Genomic DNA, 19,174 nt, shown 5'->3' with positions numbered 1-19,174 from the left:
ACGATGACCAAAAACTACTTTGGGAGGAAAGGGTTTATTTCACCTCCCAAATTATAGACCAGGAAATCGGGGCAGGAACTGAAGGCAGAAACCCAGAGGCAAAAACTGAAGCAGAACCATGGAGATTGGGGGAATGCTTTTTACTTGCTTGTTCGGCTTGTTTCATATATAACACAGGACTGTCTATAAACTTCCCAGGGGCCAATCAGATCAGTGTATTTTTTTTTCAATGACCCAAAAGTGTGTCGCACAATGAAAACACATAACTCAAAGTATAACAGGGTACGAACTAGGTGGGGAGACATATTGCAGTGGTCAAATGCTTTAGCACTAAGTGCACATGCAGTCACCTCAAATCTCTTTACCCCATATCTCAGGGCAGCCGTATACTGTGGCATCATTTGGGCTGAGAAAGACTCCATCTATATGAAAGAATTTTTTATATATTAAGGAAAGCAGGGATATGTATGTCAGTAAAATCACTATCTTCAGAGTCAGAGAAGTAGTCATGGTGGAAATAGAGACCCTTGTATCTGAACTCACATTAACTTGGTTTAGATGAACCAGTTCTCTGCCAAGCTGTCAAGGTAGGGTAGAAATGAGATATTGTGAGCCATTCTGATTTCTCTGCACAACCTAAGCAGAAGGAAATCATGGGGGCTTCAAAACACTGATTCATTTCAGCACCTCACTATATATGGGAACTGAGAAGAGGCCAAGAGGATTTCTACTTAAAACTTCCCTTCAGAGATTGTTTCTTACCTTCTAGAAGGTCCACTCCCTTGTGTGAAATGTTGTCCTTCCCTTTCCCTTCTTCAGGTATGAGCCATGGGAAGACCGTGGACTGGATGGACTCTCGTGGGGAAGAACAACAGCTTTGGCAAAAGATGGCTGACAACCCAGGAACATCTGTAGAGGGAGTTCTCATGCTACGTTCCAGCATGGCAAAATGTAGGTTTTGAGGGGACCAGTTCTCCAAAAACTACAGCTCTGGTTGCCAGCAGTTTCTTCTCAGTGAAAGGACTAGGACTTTGAATTCACCGAAGAGTATTAGGCCATAATGAAAAACACATCAGTGTTGTGAACATTTAGAATATTGCTGATTGCCAAAAAAATATCCTTTTATATGTTCCCCTACTCAGGCATCTCTTATTAGACAATAGGAAGTGTACCACACCATCTTTCCAACAATCAAACTGTGCAAAGGCTCATAGGCCTTATATTGATAGAAATGTTACAAGCTTATTGGAAAATACTATTTAGATTGGGGGTTCCCATATTTTTTCCAACTGAGTTACTTAAAGTTTATTGAGTTTGAAAAGAGAAGGGAATGTGAAGAAGGTAGATTGCTTGAAGAATAACAATGATACTAGGCTTCTTTTTCTTGTTTAGGATGACCCCTGGGATGGTTTGGAGGATAGGATAGAATGCTGTTTTAGTGACAAGCTTCAGGATGGATATGGGAATGTTTAAAGATGTACTTGTGGGACTTTGGTAATTACAAAATTTATCATGAACTCCAGCCTCTTTTTCAAGGTAAAGATAGCTAAATTATTATATGTGATCTCTCTCTCTCTCTGTCTCTTCCTCTCTCTTCCTCTCTCTCTCTCTCTCTCTCTCTCTCTCTCTCTCTCTCTCTCTCTCTCTCTCTCTCTCTCTCACACACACACACACACACACACACCACAGAAACATACTAGCATGTGTGCAGTAAAATTGGAAGATAGGGTTTTAGGTTACCTTGATGATACTCTAGGAATTTGAGAACTCTATTACAAGAAAATACAAAATATATATTTTGTAAAATATTTTAAACCATTCAGTAAATGGAAATAATAAATAAGGAGCCAGTCAATTCATATCTCTACATTTTGTTTGTGAGGTTAGTTGAGTGAAAAGGGAGATACTGTGCTGTCCTTTTCCTGTGCTGCTGTAGGAGAGTCAAGAACTCCATGTTCTCTCTTTCAATTTCACTTCCCCCAAGTTCTTATTATTTTCTTCTGCTATTATAACAGCAAGTAACAAACCAACCCAAAAGTCAATGACTTAAAATAAAAACTAATTTTTTCTCATGCCTATGAAGTTTGCCTAAGAAAGCTCTGCTTCCTACTTATAAGCATGAGGATCTAAATCAGATGCTTCTCTCTCTCATTCTCATTAGATGAGAAGAATAGCCTGAGTATGGTGGTGACAGAGGTATAATTGGATAGGTCTCACTACTCAAGCACTTAAGTGTGCTATGCCTCATTGGTCAAAAGGAAGCCATATTGCTAAGTCCAAAGTTTAATTTAAGAAGGAAATGTGCCTTGCCAACAGTGATGCCATGACACAAGTGAGAGTGGTGGAAGAGATGCTGAAACAGAGGCCAGTAGTTCATCCATTTTAAGTCCTGGCACTTTGATGCCAAACCTAAAGTACCAAATTTAGATGCAAAGTCAGTTAAACCCAGAAGGGATGCCAAGCCTGCTTGTTCATTTTGTGAGTTCCAACCCTGTGGTCCGAAGAGCTGAGGTGACTTGTCCCAAGGTCATGTAAGAGGCTGTGACTGAATCCAGATTTTAACCCATAGGTAACTTTGACATGACTCTGTGCTTATCAAGGTTGATAGAAGATCACATGTCAAAGAAAGTAGATCAGAGTCTGATTATTTAAACTGAAACATACATGGTCTATGCCAGATGTCATGGATTGCACTTGTAATCCTGGCACTTTGAAGTGGAGGCAGGAGCATCAGGAGTTCAAGGTAAGCCTTAGCCTACATAGAGAATTTTAAAGTATTCTGGACTATATAGCCAAAACCTTATCTCGATGGCACTCCATGAAGAAAAACACATACACACACACACACACACACACACACACACACACACACACACACACAAACACACAAAACAAAAACAAAAAACCAAAAAAAAAAAAAAAAAACAAAAAAAACCCATATTCATTGTCCAGATATGTTCTGGACAATGAATTCAATTCCCCATAGCTCATGTTTTCATTTGAATACATGTAAACTCTTTAAAACACAACAAATGAATGTTAGTCATAGGAGAGTGAAAATCATGTTCAGGTTCATTCTACATAGTTGTTACACATTTTTGGAATTTGAAAACGTATTTAAGAATATATTTGATATTCTTCATAGGAAGGGAAATACACAAACTAATCTAACTGGGTATTTCTATAAAACAAACTCCACATATAGAAAAGAGATTTAAAAAAAAAAAAACCCTCACTCTAGGTCTTCATGTAAATAAAAGGCAAACATCTTCAGCTCACTCTCTTTTTCTAAATGGGCATGCAAAATAATAGCTCAAAATACAAGTGGGGTATGCTCGTATATAACTGGACCCTTAGCATTCAGGAGACTAATTCAGGAGGACCACAAGTTCAGTATCAGCCTAGACTATAATGAGACTCAGTGTCAAAAGTAAAATAGTGTATGAAGAACATAGAATTCAAGTGCTTAAAGACTATGTAGTGGTTTTGCCCACCACTTCTGCATGAAAGTATACTTATTACAGTCAGTGTCAGTCTTTTCTGTGCCTACAGATTATTACCTTATAGGAATCCACTGAGTATGTTCAGTCAGCGTTATTAGATGACACCGGAAATATGGGTAAGCCATCTATGTTCAATGGCTTCTCTCAACAGACTTTTCTTTTCAATTATGTGTGTGTGTGTAATTTTATTTCAAATAAAAAATATATATCACCCAGCCATCCACGTATATGCATCTACCCTATAGAAGTAGATATGTATACGAGGAGAGAGTACATAGATGCCTGTGTTTCTGAAAGATCAAAAACAAAGCAAAATCGATGAAAAGAAGGGTGAAAATCATACACTCCAGATTTTTTCTGTTTCTCTGTTTCTAGTTATTACTTGCTCCTTCTTTTCTGCCTCTAATAATTCTCAGCATAACTCTTAACATCTTCTTTTTGGAGCTCTCTCTCCTTGTTTCTATACTACTTTCATGATAATATATGCTCACAACTTCAAACTTGCATACCCAATGAAGATTTACTTCTCCGCTTTAGACCCTGAGAAAAAAATCTATCAATCCAATTTAGTTATTTCTGTCACAACCCAGGATAAGGCTGAGAAATCATAGGGAATAACATGTAGGTCACAAATATCTGTTCCATAGGATTGCCTTGCAAGCCTTATGCAACCAAAAGACACACTATGACTTTAAGACAAAATTTACATAACACTTGGCACTGATCACCAATCTAAGCTTGTCAACTTCCAAAAGACACTATCTGACATATGATCTTGCTTCCAAAATAATCTGTATTACTACCGCTTTCCTCAATAAGATGCTAATATTTTCCTTCTTTCTCTAGACACACCAGAGACTGCCCAGTCTGGTGTATCTGATTATATACCCAGTCTAGTTATCATTCTGTCTTTCCATTCTGTCTTTCCATTCAGTCTCACATAAGATTTTCTTTCTCAAGGATTTATTTCTATAATTTTATTTAGTGATGACAACCTGGATCTAACTGCCAGTATGACATCTCCATCAAGGTGCTTTCTTTGAAACTATTATTCAAAGATAACATTCTGTTATCATTCTTGGTCTGGAGTCTTGTTGTTCTAGCTCATTCTACCTAAGTACTTAGAGAATCTGTCCTCTAACAAGTCACAGCAACCAGGCTGATTGCTGATTTTTATTTATTGCTTTTCCTTTGCCCTGAGGCAAAGTCAGTCAGGGAATCATAAGTCTACTTGAGTTTCCTTATCCCCTTGATATCACCTAAGTCCAAACTAACATTACTACTTTTTGTGACTATTTGAGCAAGTCTCCTAACTTTATTCATTTTAAATTATGTAATATATATATATATATATATATATATATATATATATATATATATATATATTTGATGGGTGTGTTACATGCTCTGTGGAGTCAGTTCTCTCTTTCTACTTTACAGGGACTCTGGGGATTGACCCTAGGTAATTAGTCTTGTGCTGCAAGTATGTTACCAAATGAGACATTGCTCTGGCTGTTATTTTTACAGACATTCTTATTCTCCATCATTCCAATATCCACCCTATAAGATTCATCTCAAAATGGTATCTTAAATGTCCAAATATACAGGAAAATTGAAAGAACTTTATAGTAAACACTATAAATGATATAGTAAACACTCTATCTATGACCTAGCATTAGCACATGACTTACTTGCCTGTTATTATAGAGATTATATCTGACCATCCTGAGTGATCTATACAACTTTCCATGGGCTTTCAACTAAAATGAAAATAAAACACTATTACTGTATATGGCCCAGCCTAAGAAGGTCATTACCTTTCTCTGGTGTACCCCAGGCAGTGCCTCCTCTCCCTGTCTTTCCTTTTTAGACACCTTGTGTATTTTTCTTGTCTTCATCAGCCAAACCCCCATAAACAATCCTGGTCTTAAATGCTACTTCGTCAGGAAAACTTCTTCGATCCTGTTCTGAAGCTGGCCTTTATTTCCCCTCCACCGCACCTATCACAATTACAATAAATTACTCATGCAATGAACCTGATGCCCATGTCTTCTATCTCCCCTTTATGTAAGATTCATACGGACTGGAGCAACACATTTTTCACAGTTCTATCCCCAGTGCGTGGCTGAAAGCAGCTGATCAAAAATATTTGTGAAATAAGGCAAAAGATAACAAAAACAACATCACAGAACCTTACATTAGCAAGCACTTTTTTTTTTCTTTTCTGTTAAATGCTTTATTTACTCACTTTATATACAGATCACATTTTAAAAAAAAAAAAACACCATTTCAAAGTGAGTGTGGGAAGGAACAAACAGAGCAAAGGTAGATAGGGATCTGCATATCTTAACTAGGGGTTTGGGTCATTGACAGTATGAAATGGGAACTACTGAGAGTTGTGAGCTGAAGAAAGCCAAAATAGCATGTATTTCAACAGCATCCCTCTGACTGCTGTATCTAGTACTTGGTGAAGAGATAGCAACTTGCAACACTCAGGCTATTTTCTCCTACAAGTAACAAAATAACAATCTAAAAGTTATAGAAGAATGTAACTGGCCTGTCACTCAAAATCCTAGAAGGGGGGCTTTTACTCTAGTTTAAACAGCTGTGTTCTTCAGGCAAACTATACCTTGAATTAAGATTACTGATTCTTCATCACTTTTAGAGGCACAATGCTTGTGATTACTAGGGTATCTGAGTAAAAGTTGTGGAAGGAAGAGAATGTTGACAATCGAAAAGTAAATGACAGACATTACCTAAGTTGGTGAACTGTGTCAATGCTCATTAGGAAATCTGTAAATACTAAAAAAAATTTAAATTTTCTTATGTTATTCTTTATTGTTAGTCAATGCATTTAATAAATATTTCATGAACACAAAAAGGGATCACCATAGTGTTTCAATAATATTTAAAACCGGGGCACCTAATTTGTCTTGTGTTACAGAGCCATCATGTTCTTAACTAGGCTAGGCCTGAGGTCACAAGCCATGTGTTCTCACTACTACTTGTCTCAGGCCACCAGCTCAGCAGCCAGAGACACCATCCCTGCCACCCATGAGACACCAGCATGGGAGCCATCTCCACACTGTGTCCACAAGGCTGGGCTGAGCCCAGACCATCCACCATCCATGCGGTACCCTATAGAAATGAGACTCTAATGATTAAAGATTATCCAGTAGCTTTATATATTTGGTAATGTTCAAATATCAAGATGCCCACACAATTGGAAGTGTTAGCCAATTAACTAACCTAGATATAAGTTGTTACCCAGGACTGCTCTCGGTACATGCATGGTCATCCATGGCTCCTACATCTCTCTCCTCCCTAGTTCCTCCTCTTCCTTCTCCTCTTCCTTCTACTCTTCCTCTCCTTACTCCTTCCACCTTAGCTCCTCCCAACTTGTGGGGAAAATTTCCTGATACACCATATTTATGCCAATTAAATTTTATTTGATTATATATATATATATATATATATATATATATATATAATATATATATATATATATATCATAGACTTCTAAATGTACTTAGTTAGTTAATTTAAAAAAGAAATTAACCTTATGTAATATCATATGAACAGCCCTAGTAGGTGTTCCCAGCATATTAGCTTTTCAGTAGAACAGAAGACAACCTTGCCTGGGATATTTCACTCCTTATTTGGAGATTCCAGTTTTTGATTTTCCCATGAATAAACTAAAAACTAATGCATAAGGAGACAGATAATCTTAAATGCCTGATTTTATCTTGGAATGCATAAAGAGCACTTGCAACATATGAACAGAATTAGCTCTCATTGTACTCGTCCTGTTATCATCACTGGATTTATTCATTAGGACATAGATTTTTCTAGGGCACAAAAACAATGCCAGTTTAGAACACGCTGTACCCCCTTTTCTTTAAAAGGTCACTAATACAGGACTAATAAGTACTTAAGTAAGTAACAGATAAATTGTACTAACCTGATTCACAGTAATGGGAATCATATAATCCTCTGATACTTCAAGATTTATATTTAATTGGAAAGGAGAAAGCCATAGAAAGAAAAATGGCAAACCCTACTTATAGGAATAAAGTTGGTAGAAATAGCAAGTCTAAGAATCCTCTGAAACTGAAAATCTGTAGCTGTTGTGATCAGTGTTGGGTTTTGCTTTGTTTTGTTTTCCATGCAATACACATTGTTCTGAACACTGACTAGAGATTAGTAGGACATTTCCTGCTACCATATTGTCATTTATGGCCTTTGAACTAAGAAAAGAAACAACATGGACAAATGTTTTATGAATGTAACTTTTATTAGCTTGATATAATTGTCATCTTGGAGGCTTACTGCCTCCATCTGCTAATGTAGGCCTAGTCATGGAAGATTCTAGACTCTATACAATCTAATCTAGGTTTAGAATGTTTTCAGCCTCTGGGACTCACTGCTGAATGAGCTCATCCTTTCTAGATCTTTCTGAACTCTTAACTGTGTGGTTTAACTCAGCTGTTTTGGCTCAAATTCCTGTGCAAGCAGACTGATTCAATCCGGCTTCTCTTAGATTCTCACCAAATTGCTCTTGCTTGGCCTCAAACTAACTCTGGCAATGTGCTCTAATCTTCTGCTCCTCTTTATTCTCCTGTTTCAACTGCCTCTGCTGACCTGCACTGACCTGCATGAACTCATGAATGAACTCAACTCCACAGCATTGCACTCACTGCACTGATTCCCAACTGACTAACAAACTGATGATTCAACTCCCATCTCAACTGACAAACTCTCTCTGTCTGTCTCTGTCGAACTCTCTCTCCCCTCTTTCTCTCTCTGTCTCTCTCTCTTGCTGCTACTCACAAATAGCTTTTCCCCTGAGAGTTCAGTGTATCCTATCTGTGACTCATTCTGTTAAATATTTCTCTGATCCATCACTTTGTATGCTCCTCAATTAGTCATTGTTTAGAATAAAGGTGTGTACTAAAGGATTCCAGCCAGAGGGGTTAAGATGTGTACTAAGGTGGTGTCTGAATTCCAGCCAGATCACACAGACCTAGGTCTTTGGATGTGATCAGTGCAGCCATATTGCTGGATTAAAATTTCTCTACAATGTATACTGACAAATCAGAAATGTTGTGTTATATTAAAAATTAGGAAAATTATCTGAAGTATGAAATGAATACCATGGTTCCATAGCATTGCTCCAAGCATGCTAACATTGCTCTAAAAATCTCCAAAAATATTCATGATAATTTTTTATCAAACTGTGTTATTCCACTACAAAAGAGTTATAATTTGACAGATGCTGTATTTAGAAGACAGACCCCCACCTCCTAAACATCCCACACCCTTCTCAAATAGCACCACCCACTGGGTTCCAAATGTTCAAACTCATGAACCTAAGGGATCATGTCTCATTCAAACACAGCACAATGCAAACAGGATAAGGCGGAAAAACTTAACCCTGGTCTCAGAAGTCCTTAGTTCAAATATTGACTACATACCAACCATCTGAAGTAATTTATCCTAAATGGGTCTTGGTCTGTTTGACTTTAAAATGGATATAACTGGTCTAAGTTAGAATAACTATGATACTGGACCAGCGTGATGGCTCAGGAAATACAAGTACTTACCCCTGAAAGCATAATGACATAATCTTATCTCCAGAACCCATAGTGAAAGAAAGCAGTGGCTCCCAAGGATTATCCTCTGCCTTCATATGCATATTATGATACAATCATGTATACATGTATGAATAAATACTTGAAAAAAATGAAGATACCTAGTGAATTAATGTACATAAATATGGTTGGCAAAATTTAAACTACTATGAAAAAGCAAGTTAACTTAGATTATACTTTAACTCCTTTTCCTGGGTTGGATATTAAACATTCTATATACAGTAAAGTGGCCTTCAGTATATGAAATATGTTTTTAAAAATACCTATTGTGAGAAATACTATAGTTGAATATTATATGTCCCCCAAAAGGTTAATGGTTAATTAGTATTGATGGGTAGTAAAATATTTTAAAGGTGATCATGTGATCTTCAAGTTACCAGGTACATGCCTTTGAAGGGGCTATTAGGATCCTGGACCCCTTCCAGTTCCACCCATCCAAGCCATAAAGGAAACAGTTTTATCACACTTTTTGCCACTAGAGAACCAAAAGTAATAAAATCAGCAAACCATGGATTAAAACCTCATGTCTCTGTGATGGCCATGACATGCTGACACATGTGATATTTTCATTCAGGCCAGGATTTCATGTTTCAACTGATTGGATGATGAATATTACTGAACATGTTTAAATATGCTGAAGATGCACATTGATGGTCAGATTTTGTTTTTTTATCTGCTCAAATTGAGGAACATGAGCAAGCCAAGGTTTTCTCTGGGACCTATAGATAAATGTAAGGATTTGGTGAATTACACGAGGAAGGCCCATTTTCAATGTCTCACGAACCTGTATGAATCATTGTGTTACAGAGTGAGGCCTATTCAGGAAAGATAAAAGGGGCAATTTTCCCAAAATTTTGTTATTGAATCATCTATATACATGTGCATCCACTTGCCAACATAGTCTCGTAACTTTTTTTTCTTGTAAGAAGTTGGCCTATTTTGCTTGTTTCTAGTGAATAGATTTTTATTGCTTAGAGAAAAATTGGGTTTATAGAAAACCTGAACAGAAGCTACAGAGAGTTTTGATATACTATTTATCTCCACAGTTCCTCCTAATTAACTCCTTGAAGCAGTGGGGCACATTTACTTTAGACTTGATATAATATGTGAACATTATTTTTAACTTAAGGTGGACCTTTATACTGCTTGCCTTGATAAATACAGAAACCTAATGAAGACTCTTTACAGACTTGCTGCTTTTGCCTAGCATTTAAGGTCCATTCATGTCTTTTGTGATGTGATACTCAGTGTTTCCTGTAGTAAGTGCACTTAATATGATATCAGTCCTCTTCACAGAATTTTCAGTGATGTGTGTGTATGTGTGTGTTCATTTTTAAGTATATGGCAATAAACGTATAGAACACTGAGAAATCAATGTTTTAATCTCAAGAGACGATAAGAAGTCTTCATTCATTTGGCTATTTTGTTGTTGGTGGTTACAAAGTTTCTATTTGCTTACCCTAACATGTTTAGTACAAAATTAGTAATGATATTTAAATGTTTAACATGTTTGCTTCTAAGCTTCTGAGTGGAGTATTTATGGGAGACTAAAGCTGTATGCCATCCTGCACCCAATGCAAATTGTGATGTATTGCTCATTAAATTCACTTTTCCAATATCTCTACCATGTTGTCTTCCCTGTTCTTCTGAGCTCCAGAAGATGGATTGCATGTCCCTGAAGATTGATTATGTGCCATCTCGTCTTCCTGTTTTTACACTTCTTTGTCTCTGAAGACATGAACATTTGCTGAGCTGACATGGACTAGATAAACGTGTAGTTTCCATTTGAAAGATTAAAAATGGTGCCGAACAATTCTCTGCTCTTAGCTATCCCCCCCCCCCATTTTGCTCTTTGCTCACTCGTCTCCCACATCTGGACTCTGGCACTGCCATTCACTTTGGCCTCCCCTTAATGAATGAAAATCCAACCTGTATATAAAAATAGTCAAGGTCTTTACAAAAGTAAAATGGGTGATGTAGCCCTAATGTTGGAAAGTAGAGACATGTTATTTTCCCTATTATGTGAATATACCACATACTTAGAGTCAAAGAACACCTTACATACCTCTGGCTGAAGAACTCACAGTGAAGAATGTGCAATTCTGGGTTCATGCAATGAAACTGATTAGTTTTACCATGTCTCATCAGTCATCTCAAAATAGTTGGTTTGATGTTTTACTCAAAGTTCAGTTGCAGAATCAGCTAATAAACAACATTTCATGAGAATGAAGAAATAGTTTCATGACAGTGTGTGACTTAAAAACTGTGTGTGTGTGTGTGTGTGTGTGTGTGTGTGTGTGTGTGTGTGATATTGTCTCTCAGAATACCAAAAGGCATAGGTGAAGGAACTATGATTTAGATCTATGACTATCTCCTTTTATTTTTAAACCCAATTATCCACTAAAGAAATATCCTTTACATAATTCCATAATGTTTGCTTCAATGGGTTCATGTGTTCTGGTACCTAAAGAAGGGAGGCTGGCATAGGAATCAGTCAGTATATTATTACCTTTGAAGCTGATAAGGCCTCTTGGTGATTTATGAATTCCTCACACCATTCAACTTAATTGAGTTAAGAAGGAGGTAAGGTGATTTTTGAAAGAAAATTGAGTTGCTCACAAACAGGGTTACAAGAGAAGCAGGTCTTCAGGCCAGAGAATTTCCTAAGGATAACACTTCTTGGCATTATAAGAATCCTAACCAGTGAAAACTACAAGCAAACAATTAAAATAGGGTCACTAAGAGAACACATCTTCCAGAAGTTGAAGTTTGGATTAATCATCTGGATGAAGCAGCCAGTCTAGTTGAAGTGCTGATAGAGATTTAAAGAGAACCTGAGTGACATTATCAACTCAGATCTCAGGAATAGATAAAGGTGGGACTGGGCCCATAAATATTACACTAATTAGCTTTTTGTTCCAGCTGCATTGTTTCCTGGCTATACTGCATAGTGAGAAAGGATGGTAGCTAGGGTTGTAGATTTCATATAGGATTCTGACAAAACTGATATTGCCCTACCATGACAGTAATCATGGGAAAAACATTTTCTTAAAGTGAAAGATGATAAATTGAACTTTTTGAGCCATATGGTCTTGGTCACAATGACTCCTCTCTGTTGTTCTAGTACTAAAACAGCCATAAACAATATGTGAAAGAATGTGTGTGGCTGTGTCCCAACTAAAACTTAGCTAGCAAAAACAGATGGCCAGCCTGTGAGCTGTAGTCTGCTGACTCTTGGAACAGATAACTGATCCCTGTAGTGAGGAGTAAGATTTTATTTGGACAAAAGAATCTTGTAGAAGTCACAAACATTTGATGTACTTACTTCTAGTATTTTGAAATGTAAAACTCATTATTGTTATCTGTCATCACCCTGCCATGTAAACAGTATACAGGAATGTCTTTCTTCCCAGCTACTAACAGATAAATAGTTATAAACACTAAACACACAAAGAAGTATAAATGGTAAGGTCCTAAAGTGATGAACTGTAATGGGAAGTTTGGTTTGTCCTACCACATGTTCTCTCTAAAATTCTCCAAACTTTCTGCTTTGTTCCTTTTATACTCTGGGTTTTGGTTGGTTTGGAACGGTTTCAGCCAACAGCAAGGGCTCAGAGGACAGGAGGAGAAAGGGGTTTGGGTTTTCATTTAGAGTGCTTTCTTCTGACTGGCCCAAAAGTTGTATTCCTTTACTACTGCTCCCCTTTGTGACTTCTACTGAACCTACACACACAGTTCTTTTATGATCCCATAGCCATGCCCTATTCAAGCCTAGGATAAATGTTTCTTGTTGCTACCAGATTTGAATGCCTCAAAATCTCTTATTGAGTTCTTTTCCCCATGCCCACACCATTACAAAATACTAAATACTAAATACTAAATACAAAATACTACAAAAATTTCATGCTTTCCTTAATTCCCATTTGAGTCTGTTATGTTTCCCACCAGGACCTTGACTGAGAATGATGTTGTTTTGAAGATATTGTTACTACAGAGATGTTAAAATATGAAAAGAAATATGTACCTTGGGATCAGTGAACTATGCTGGTTGGCAATACATGCCTGATGAATTAATGATCAATGAGCTATTAGTAGTCAGTAAGACAGTGTTATGTTATCAATTTATATGTTGTATAGAATGTAGCAGAAAAATCAGAATCATCACTGCTCCTCTCCTACATTCAAGATCTTTATTTAATGGTAACAGCAACCGTTGGTGAAAGTTGTTTCCCTAGTTCCAAACACCAAAGGCAGTGATAACAAACTGGTTATGAAATCACATATGGCCTTAGGATTGCATTGCTGACAGTGAGTGAAAGAAAGTGAGGGGACAGCACAACAAGGAACACAGAAAAAGTTGGCACCCTCTGAAATTCCACCCAGTATATGTAGGATTGCATATATGTTTCTGTTATAGCAGAAGCAGAAACATCATATATAAATATATCATGCACCCATCCTTGTCCTCAATCATTACATTACTTTTTTAATGATGACATAAGCATCTTATTAAAATGAAGGTTTGTATTTGGATCAATCCAAAGAATGTTTTGCACCAGCTAAAACCAATCCTCTTAAGTAAATGAAGGCTTATGTTTAAACTAATAAAAGCACTTAATTTTAGCCAAGTTTGCTTTTCCAAGCAAATAAAGAACTGTGTATGTACCAATCAGAACAATGACCACTTTAATCACTGTGAAAAGCATTTTATGCAAATGAAGGCTTGTATTTTGATCAATCATACTACTCACTCTTAAACAACTCATAATTGCCCTAATATGCAAATGAAGGTCCGTGTTTGCACCATCAGAGCATTCTCTATTTTATGACTATCTGAAAATTGCATTTTATGCAAATGAAGGATTGGGTTTAGACCAATCAGAAAATGCTTTATTTTTCAATTTCAGAAGTGAGCATTTTATGTAAATGAAGGGGTTTTTTTTGACCAATCAGAGCACTCAGGTTTAAACCAGTCAAAATAGCCTTATTATGCAAATGAGAATTGCATTTGCATGAATTACAGCAATCTCTGTTTGATCACAGACAGAAATGAACAATTTATGCAACTAAAGGCTTATATTTGAACCAAGCACAGCACAGCCTTTAATACCAGCCATAAGAGGCCTAACACGCAAATGAAAGAGGAGGTATTCACTAATCATATCATTCTACATTCTATTTCTATTTTTTGCAAATGAAGGCTTGAGTTTGAACAAATCATTCTACTAAAATTTATAACAATCACAAAATGCCTCCTATGTAAATATGTAAATGAAGGACCAGGTTTTCACCAATCACAACTGTTCAATTTACTGATGACAAAGGCATCTTATTCACATAAAAACTTGTGTTTGTTTGGATCAATTAAATTTGTACTAGTTAAAATAAAGCCTCTTATGCAAATGAGGGCTTATGCTTGAACTAATCAAAGAACTTATTTTTAGCTAAGTCAAAATACACATACTATGTAAATTAAGGACTTTGTACTATTGACAATATTGTCCATTTAATCACTGTCAGAAATATGTATTTTATACAAATGAAAGTTTGTATTTGGAAAAATCATGTCACATTTTAAAAATCTATCAAAAAACTTTTCATATGCAAATGAAGGATCACATTTTCACCAATCGCAGCATTTATGCAAATGAAGGTTTGTGATGGGACCAGCAAGAAGAATATATATTATATACCTGCTACTATAAGGCTCTCTTGCTAATGAAGGCTTGTGGTTGAAACAATCACAAAACCTACTATAGTATAGTCACAATGTCCTTACTATACACATGAAGCACCTCATTTGCAACAGTTGCCTTACTTTAAATGGTGACATGGGCATCTTATTTAAATGAATGTATTTAGACCAATACAAAGAGTGTTTTGTACTAGTTAAAACCAAGCCATTTATGCAATTGAAGGCTTATGTTAAAACCAAACAAAGCACATATTTTTAGCTAAGTCACAATAATCTTACTATCTAAATAAAGGACTGTGTATGAACAATCAGTATCTCCTTTTAATCACTGCCATCATTAAAAATTTTATGCAAATAAGGCTTGTATTGGGACCAATTACATTTCTCACTTTTAAACCTCTCATAGGATCCCTATTATGCAAATGAAGGACTGTGTTTAGCACTGACAGGGATCTTATTCAAATGAGGTTTCTGTTCAGACCAAGGTGAGTAGTATAAGATTTGTACCAGTTACAACCAAACTTCTTATGCAAATGAAGGCTTGTGTTTGAACCAATTCAGGAATTATCTTTTACAGCAGTCACAATAAACCTAGGACTATATTTGTACCAGTCACCATATTTTCCATGTGGTCACTGACAGAGTAAGAACTTTATGCAAATGAAGTCTTGAGTTTGGTCCAATCACAACATTCACTATTGTACCAGTCACAAAAGAACACCTATGCAAATAAAGAACCATGTTTTCACCAATCACTGCATTATCCACTTTTTACTGTTGACAGAAGTCTAATGCAAATTAAGGTTTCTGTTTGTACCAATCAGAAGAATGTAAGTTTTGAATCAGTGACATGCCTCTCAGGCATATGAAGCTTATGTGTGAACCAATCAGAGCCATTACCTTTATATTAGCAACAATAGACCTTTTATGCAAATGAACTGGTTTTGTACTACAGCATTACACATTTTATACCTGACATATGACCTTTATACAAATTTAGATTTATGTTTGGACCAGTCTCAGTACTGTATTGTTGTGGCCTGCTCAGCTATGCCTGGCTAGAGACAAAAGACTTAACAATGCCTGAATAGTTACTATAACAAAAATGTTGCAACCTGCTCTGCTCTGTCTGGCTTGGCCTCCCAAGTGCTGGGATTAAAGGCGTGCACCACCACTGTTCGGCTCAAACTGCTGCTCCAGTCTTCGGGTCAGGGTCTAGAGAGAGAGAGAGAGAGTGGGATAAGGGGAAGAAATGAGACACACAGAATGGAGACAAGACAGAGGTTCTGATCAAGTCTCTTTTATTGAAGGGAAATCTGGGGTATTTTTTTTATTAGATATTTTATTTACACTTCAGATGCCATCCCCTTTCCCCATTCCCCCCCACCCCCCTTAGAAAACCCCTATCACATGCCCCCTTTTCCTTTTTGCATTTATACATTTTTTTAAAATAATGTTAATCATAAGCGTTATAAGTTTGGAACTGTTCAATCAGAGGTGTAACCCACTGACCGACCTAGATATAACAACTATCTTTGACTGGTGGAGATACATGAATATCTGCCTCCCTGTCTCCCCCCTCTTTCTCTCTTTCATCACCTAGCTTCTCCTATCCTTCTTCTCCTCCTCTTCTTACTCCTTTTCTTGCTCTCAGTACTCCTCCTACCTTAGCTCCTCCTACACATCACCCTTCCTGTTAAAATGAAACTTTTCTCTCAAAATACAATTAGAGCATAATTATGCCAATTTGTACCAGTGAGGTACAAGATAGTCCTAATACCCAGTCCATCATTTTGTTGACTAACCAGCACCTCTGTCATCTATCCTAACTGAAACATTTAGTTCTGAAGAAATCTGGGGTATTTATACACTTTTGCTACGTGCCTTGTAGACATGTGGATATGATGTAAGCCTTACAGGCATGGATAGCACGTGCACCGTGCACCTTGCAGGCATAGATACCACGTGCGCCTTGCAGGCATGTATAGCATGGATAGCATGTGGATAGCTGCTTTCTAGCGGCTTTCTGATAAAAGTCAGCTCCCAACACTATATCATTTTTAGCAGTCTTTTTTGGATCAATTACAATATACATTTGGTGTAAATGAAGGTTTGTATTGAAACCACTTACAGCACTTTCTTACCAGTCAGTTTTCTACCAATTACTGCAAAAATCTTATGTAAATGAAAGCTTTTGTTCTAACCATGTATATTAATATTAATTGTTATTATTTCAGTCAGAACAGCTCTCCTATGCATAAAAAAGTATTGTGTTTATACCAATTGTAGCATTATTCATTTTTATAACTGACATAGGAATTTCATGGAAATGAAAATTTGTGTTTGAACTAAGCATAACATCATCAGTTTTGAAGAATCTGTTTTGGACCATTATACTTCTTATGCAAATGAAAATTTGTATTTACACCAATCACAATAGTTTCCCTTTTGTACCAGTCACAGAAATTTCTTTATGTAAATGAAGGTTATCTTTTTCGCACAAATACTTGCAATATATTTTTTGAGTTAGTCATAGCAGATCATTCATATAAAGGAAGGTTTATGTTTGTACCAATTATGGAATTTTTCTTTTTTGTCAGTCACGTGAGTCTCTTTTGTAAGCACACAGGACATGTATTCTCCCTCTAACACCTAAGTATACACACTCTAAGCTTACTTAGAGTTTGCAGAGGCTTGTGATATTAAAGAGAGGAGGAGGAAGCTGGGAGCAGGGCAGCTGGGGGCTGGGGGTGGGGGGGGCAGCTGCTGCCACCGGTCATGGGGCTTGAGGTGTTAGGAAGGAGGGTGAGTGAGACCCAGGTGCTAGCCTGTGGCAGCACCGCCTCTATAGGTGGGTCAGCATCAGGAAGGCTATGGCAGATATCTATAAAATCAACATTCACAGTATCACCCAACAGCTGCTAGAAGAGGTCCAGGCCAGGCAAAAATGTCCAGCTCCAAACTAAATCTGAGGACTCTGCCTGAGGTCTCGGGAGATCTTCCTCTGTCATCCTATCCTTTTAGAACTTGAAGAACCACTCAAGATATGTGGTAACATCCAAGGGCAGCACTAAACTTTGCTCCATCTGTTTAAATAATGTGGCTTCCTTTCAGAAAGCAACTATTTGTTTCTCGGGGCTATGTGGAAAAGGGCAAACAGTCACTAGAGACGATCTGCCTCCTGCGGGCCTACAAAATCAAGTATCCAGAGAATGTTTTTCTTCTCAGATGGAACCATGAGTGTGCCAGCGTCAATAGAATCTACAGATTTTATGATGAACGTAAAAGAAGTTACAACATTAAGCTGTGGAAAACGTTCACAGACTGTTTTAACTCTTACCAATAGCAACCATCATGGACAAGAAAATATTCTGCTGTCATGGAGATTTATCACCAGATCTTCAATCTATGGTTGCAAAATTTCTCCATAAGCATGATTTGGATCTTACATGTAGAGAGAATCCATCAGGTAGTTGAAGATGGGTATGCGTTTTTTGCAAAGAGTCAGTTAGTCACTTTGTTTTCTGCACCCAACTACTGTGGCAAGTTTGACAATGCAGAAATGATGAGTGTGAATGAAACCCTCATGTTTTCCTTCCAGATTTTAAAGGCTGAAGAAAAAAGAAGTCTAGTGCCACGAGACCTGTCACAACTGCCACAGGGTATGATCACAAAGCAAGCAAAGAAATAGATGTCACTTGACACTGCCTAGTTGGGACTTGTAACATAGAATCCATAACCTTCCTTTTTAAACTGTGATGTGTGCAGGTCAGCTTGCCCAGGTAGAACTGTCAGGCCATTCTCTATTTTGATTATTGCTGGCACTTGCTGATTATAGCAGCAACTGAAAGGAACTTCATTTATTCTCAAGATGGTTTTGTTGTTGTTGTTGTTTGGGGTTTTTTTGTTTTTGTTTTTAACCTTTTTTTCCTTTTTTGGACAATTTTGATGATGGTGTTAAGCTGTACACCCTCACAGTTTATCCTGTCTGAGAGGAAAGTGTACAATTGATATTTTTTTAATTTTAGTATAAATCATGAATAATGTAAATGCTTGTTTTCTTTAGGATATAAAGACAGCACTAGGGTGCGTGAGTCTGTACATGTAATTGTCATAAATGCATTCTGCTGATATAAACCACTGTGAACGATTTTTTTTCAAGTTTGTTTGAAAGGGACTGCTTTCCCTCCTTGTCTTGTCATGTACAAACTAATGTCTGCAGGTGTGGCAGCAGGAGGGATTTGCTGCTCCCCCTGCCCAGGCTATCTGAAGCATACTCCCTCCTACTAAAGCCATTCTTTTTGATGTCTGTGACTCCTTCCTAA

The 19,174-nt window shown here is 37.1% G+C and overlaps 1 protein-coding gene and 1 pseudogene across 1 annotated transcript in view; both read left to right on the top strand.

The window, feature by feature from the left end:
- The window catches only part of Sytl5 (synaptotagmin like 5), an 85,495-nt gene extending 79,111 nt beyond the window's left edge, over positions 1-6,384 (top strand). Inside the window, exon 18 of the mRNA XM_034485632.2 lies at positions 820-6,384. Coding sequence (XP_034341523.1) covers positions 820-962 — 143 coding nt within the window. The 3' untranslated portion in view covers positions 963-6,384. The remainder of the gene's footprint in view (positions 1-819) is intronic.
- Positions 6,385-17,722: 11,338 nt separating this feature from the next.
- On the top strand, positions 17,723-18,741 carry LOC117694848 (serine/threonine-protein phosphatase PP1-gamma catalytic subunit pseudogene; annotated as a pseudogene).
- Positions 18,742-19,174: the final 433 nt, after the last annotated feature.

The sequence above is a fragment of the Arvicanthis niloticus genome, chromosome X, assembly GCF_011762505.2.
Source record: "Arvicanthis niloticus isolate mArvNil1 chromosome X, mArvNil1.pat.X, whole genome shotgun sequence".
In the NCBI taxonomy this organism is placed as follows: domain Eukaryota; kingdom Metazoa; phylum Chordata; class Mammalia; order Rodentia; family Muridae; genus Arvicanthis; species Arvicanthis niloticus.
The sequence above is the reverse complement of the archived record's forward strand: the minus strand, read 5'-3'. Positions and strand labels throughout refer to the sequence as shown.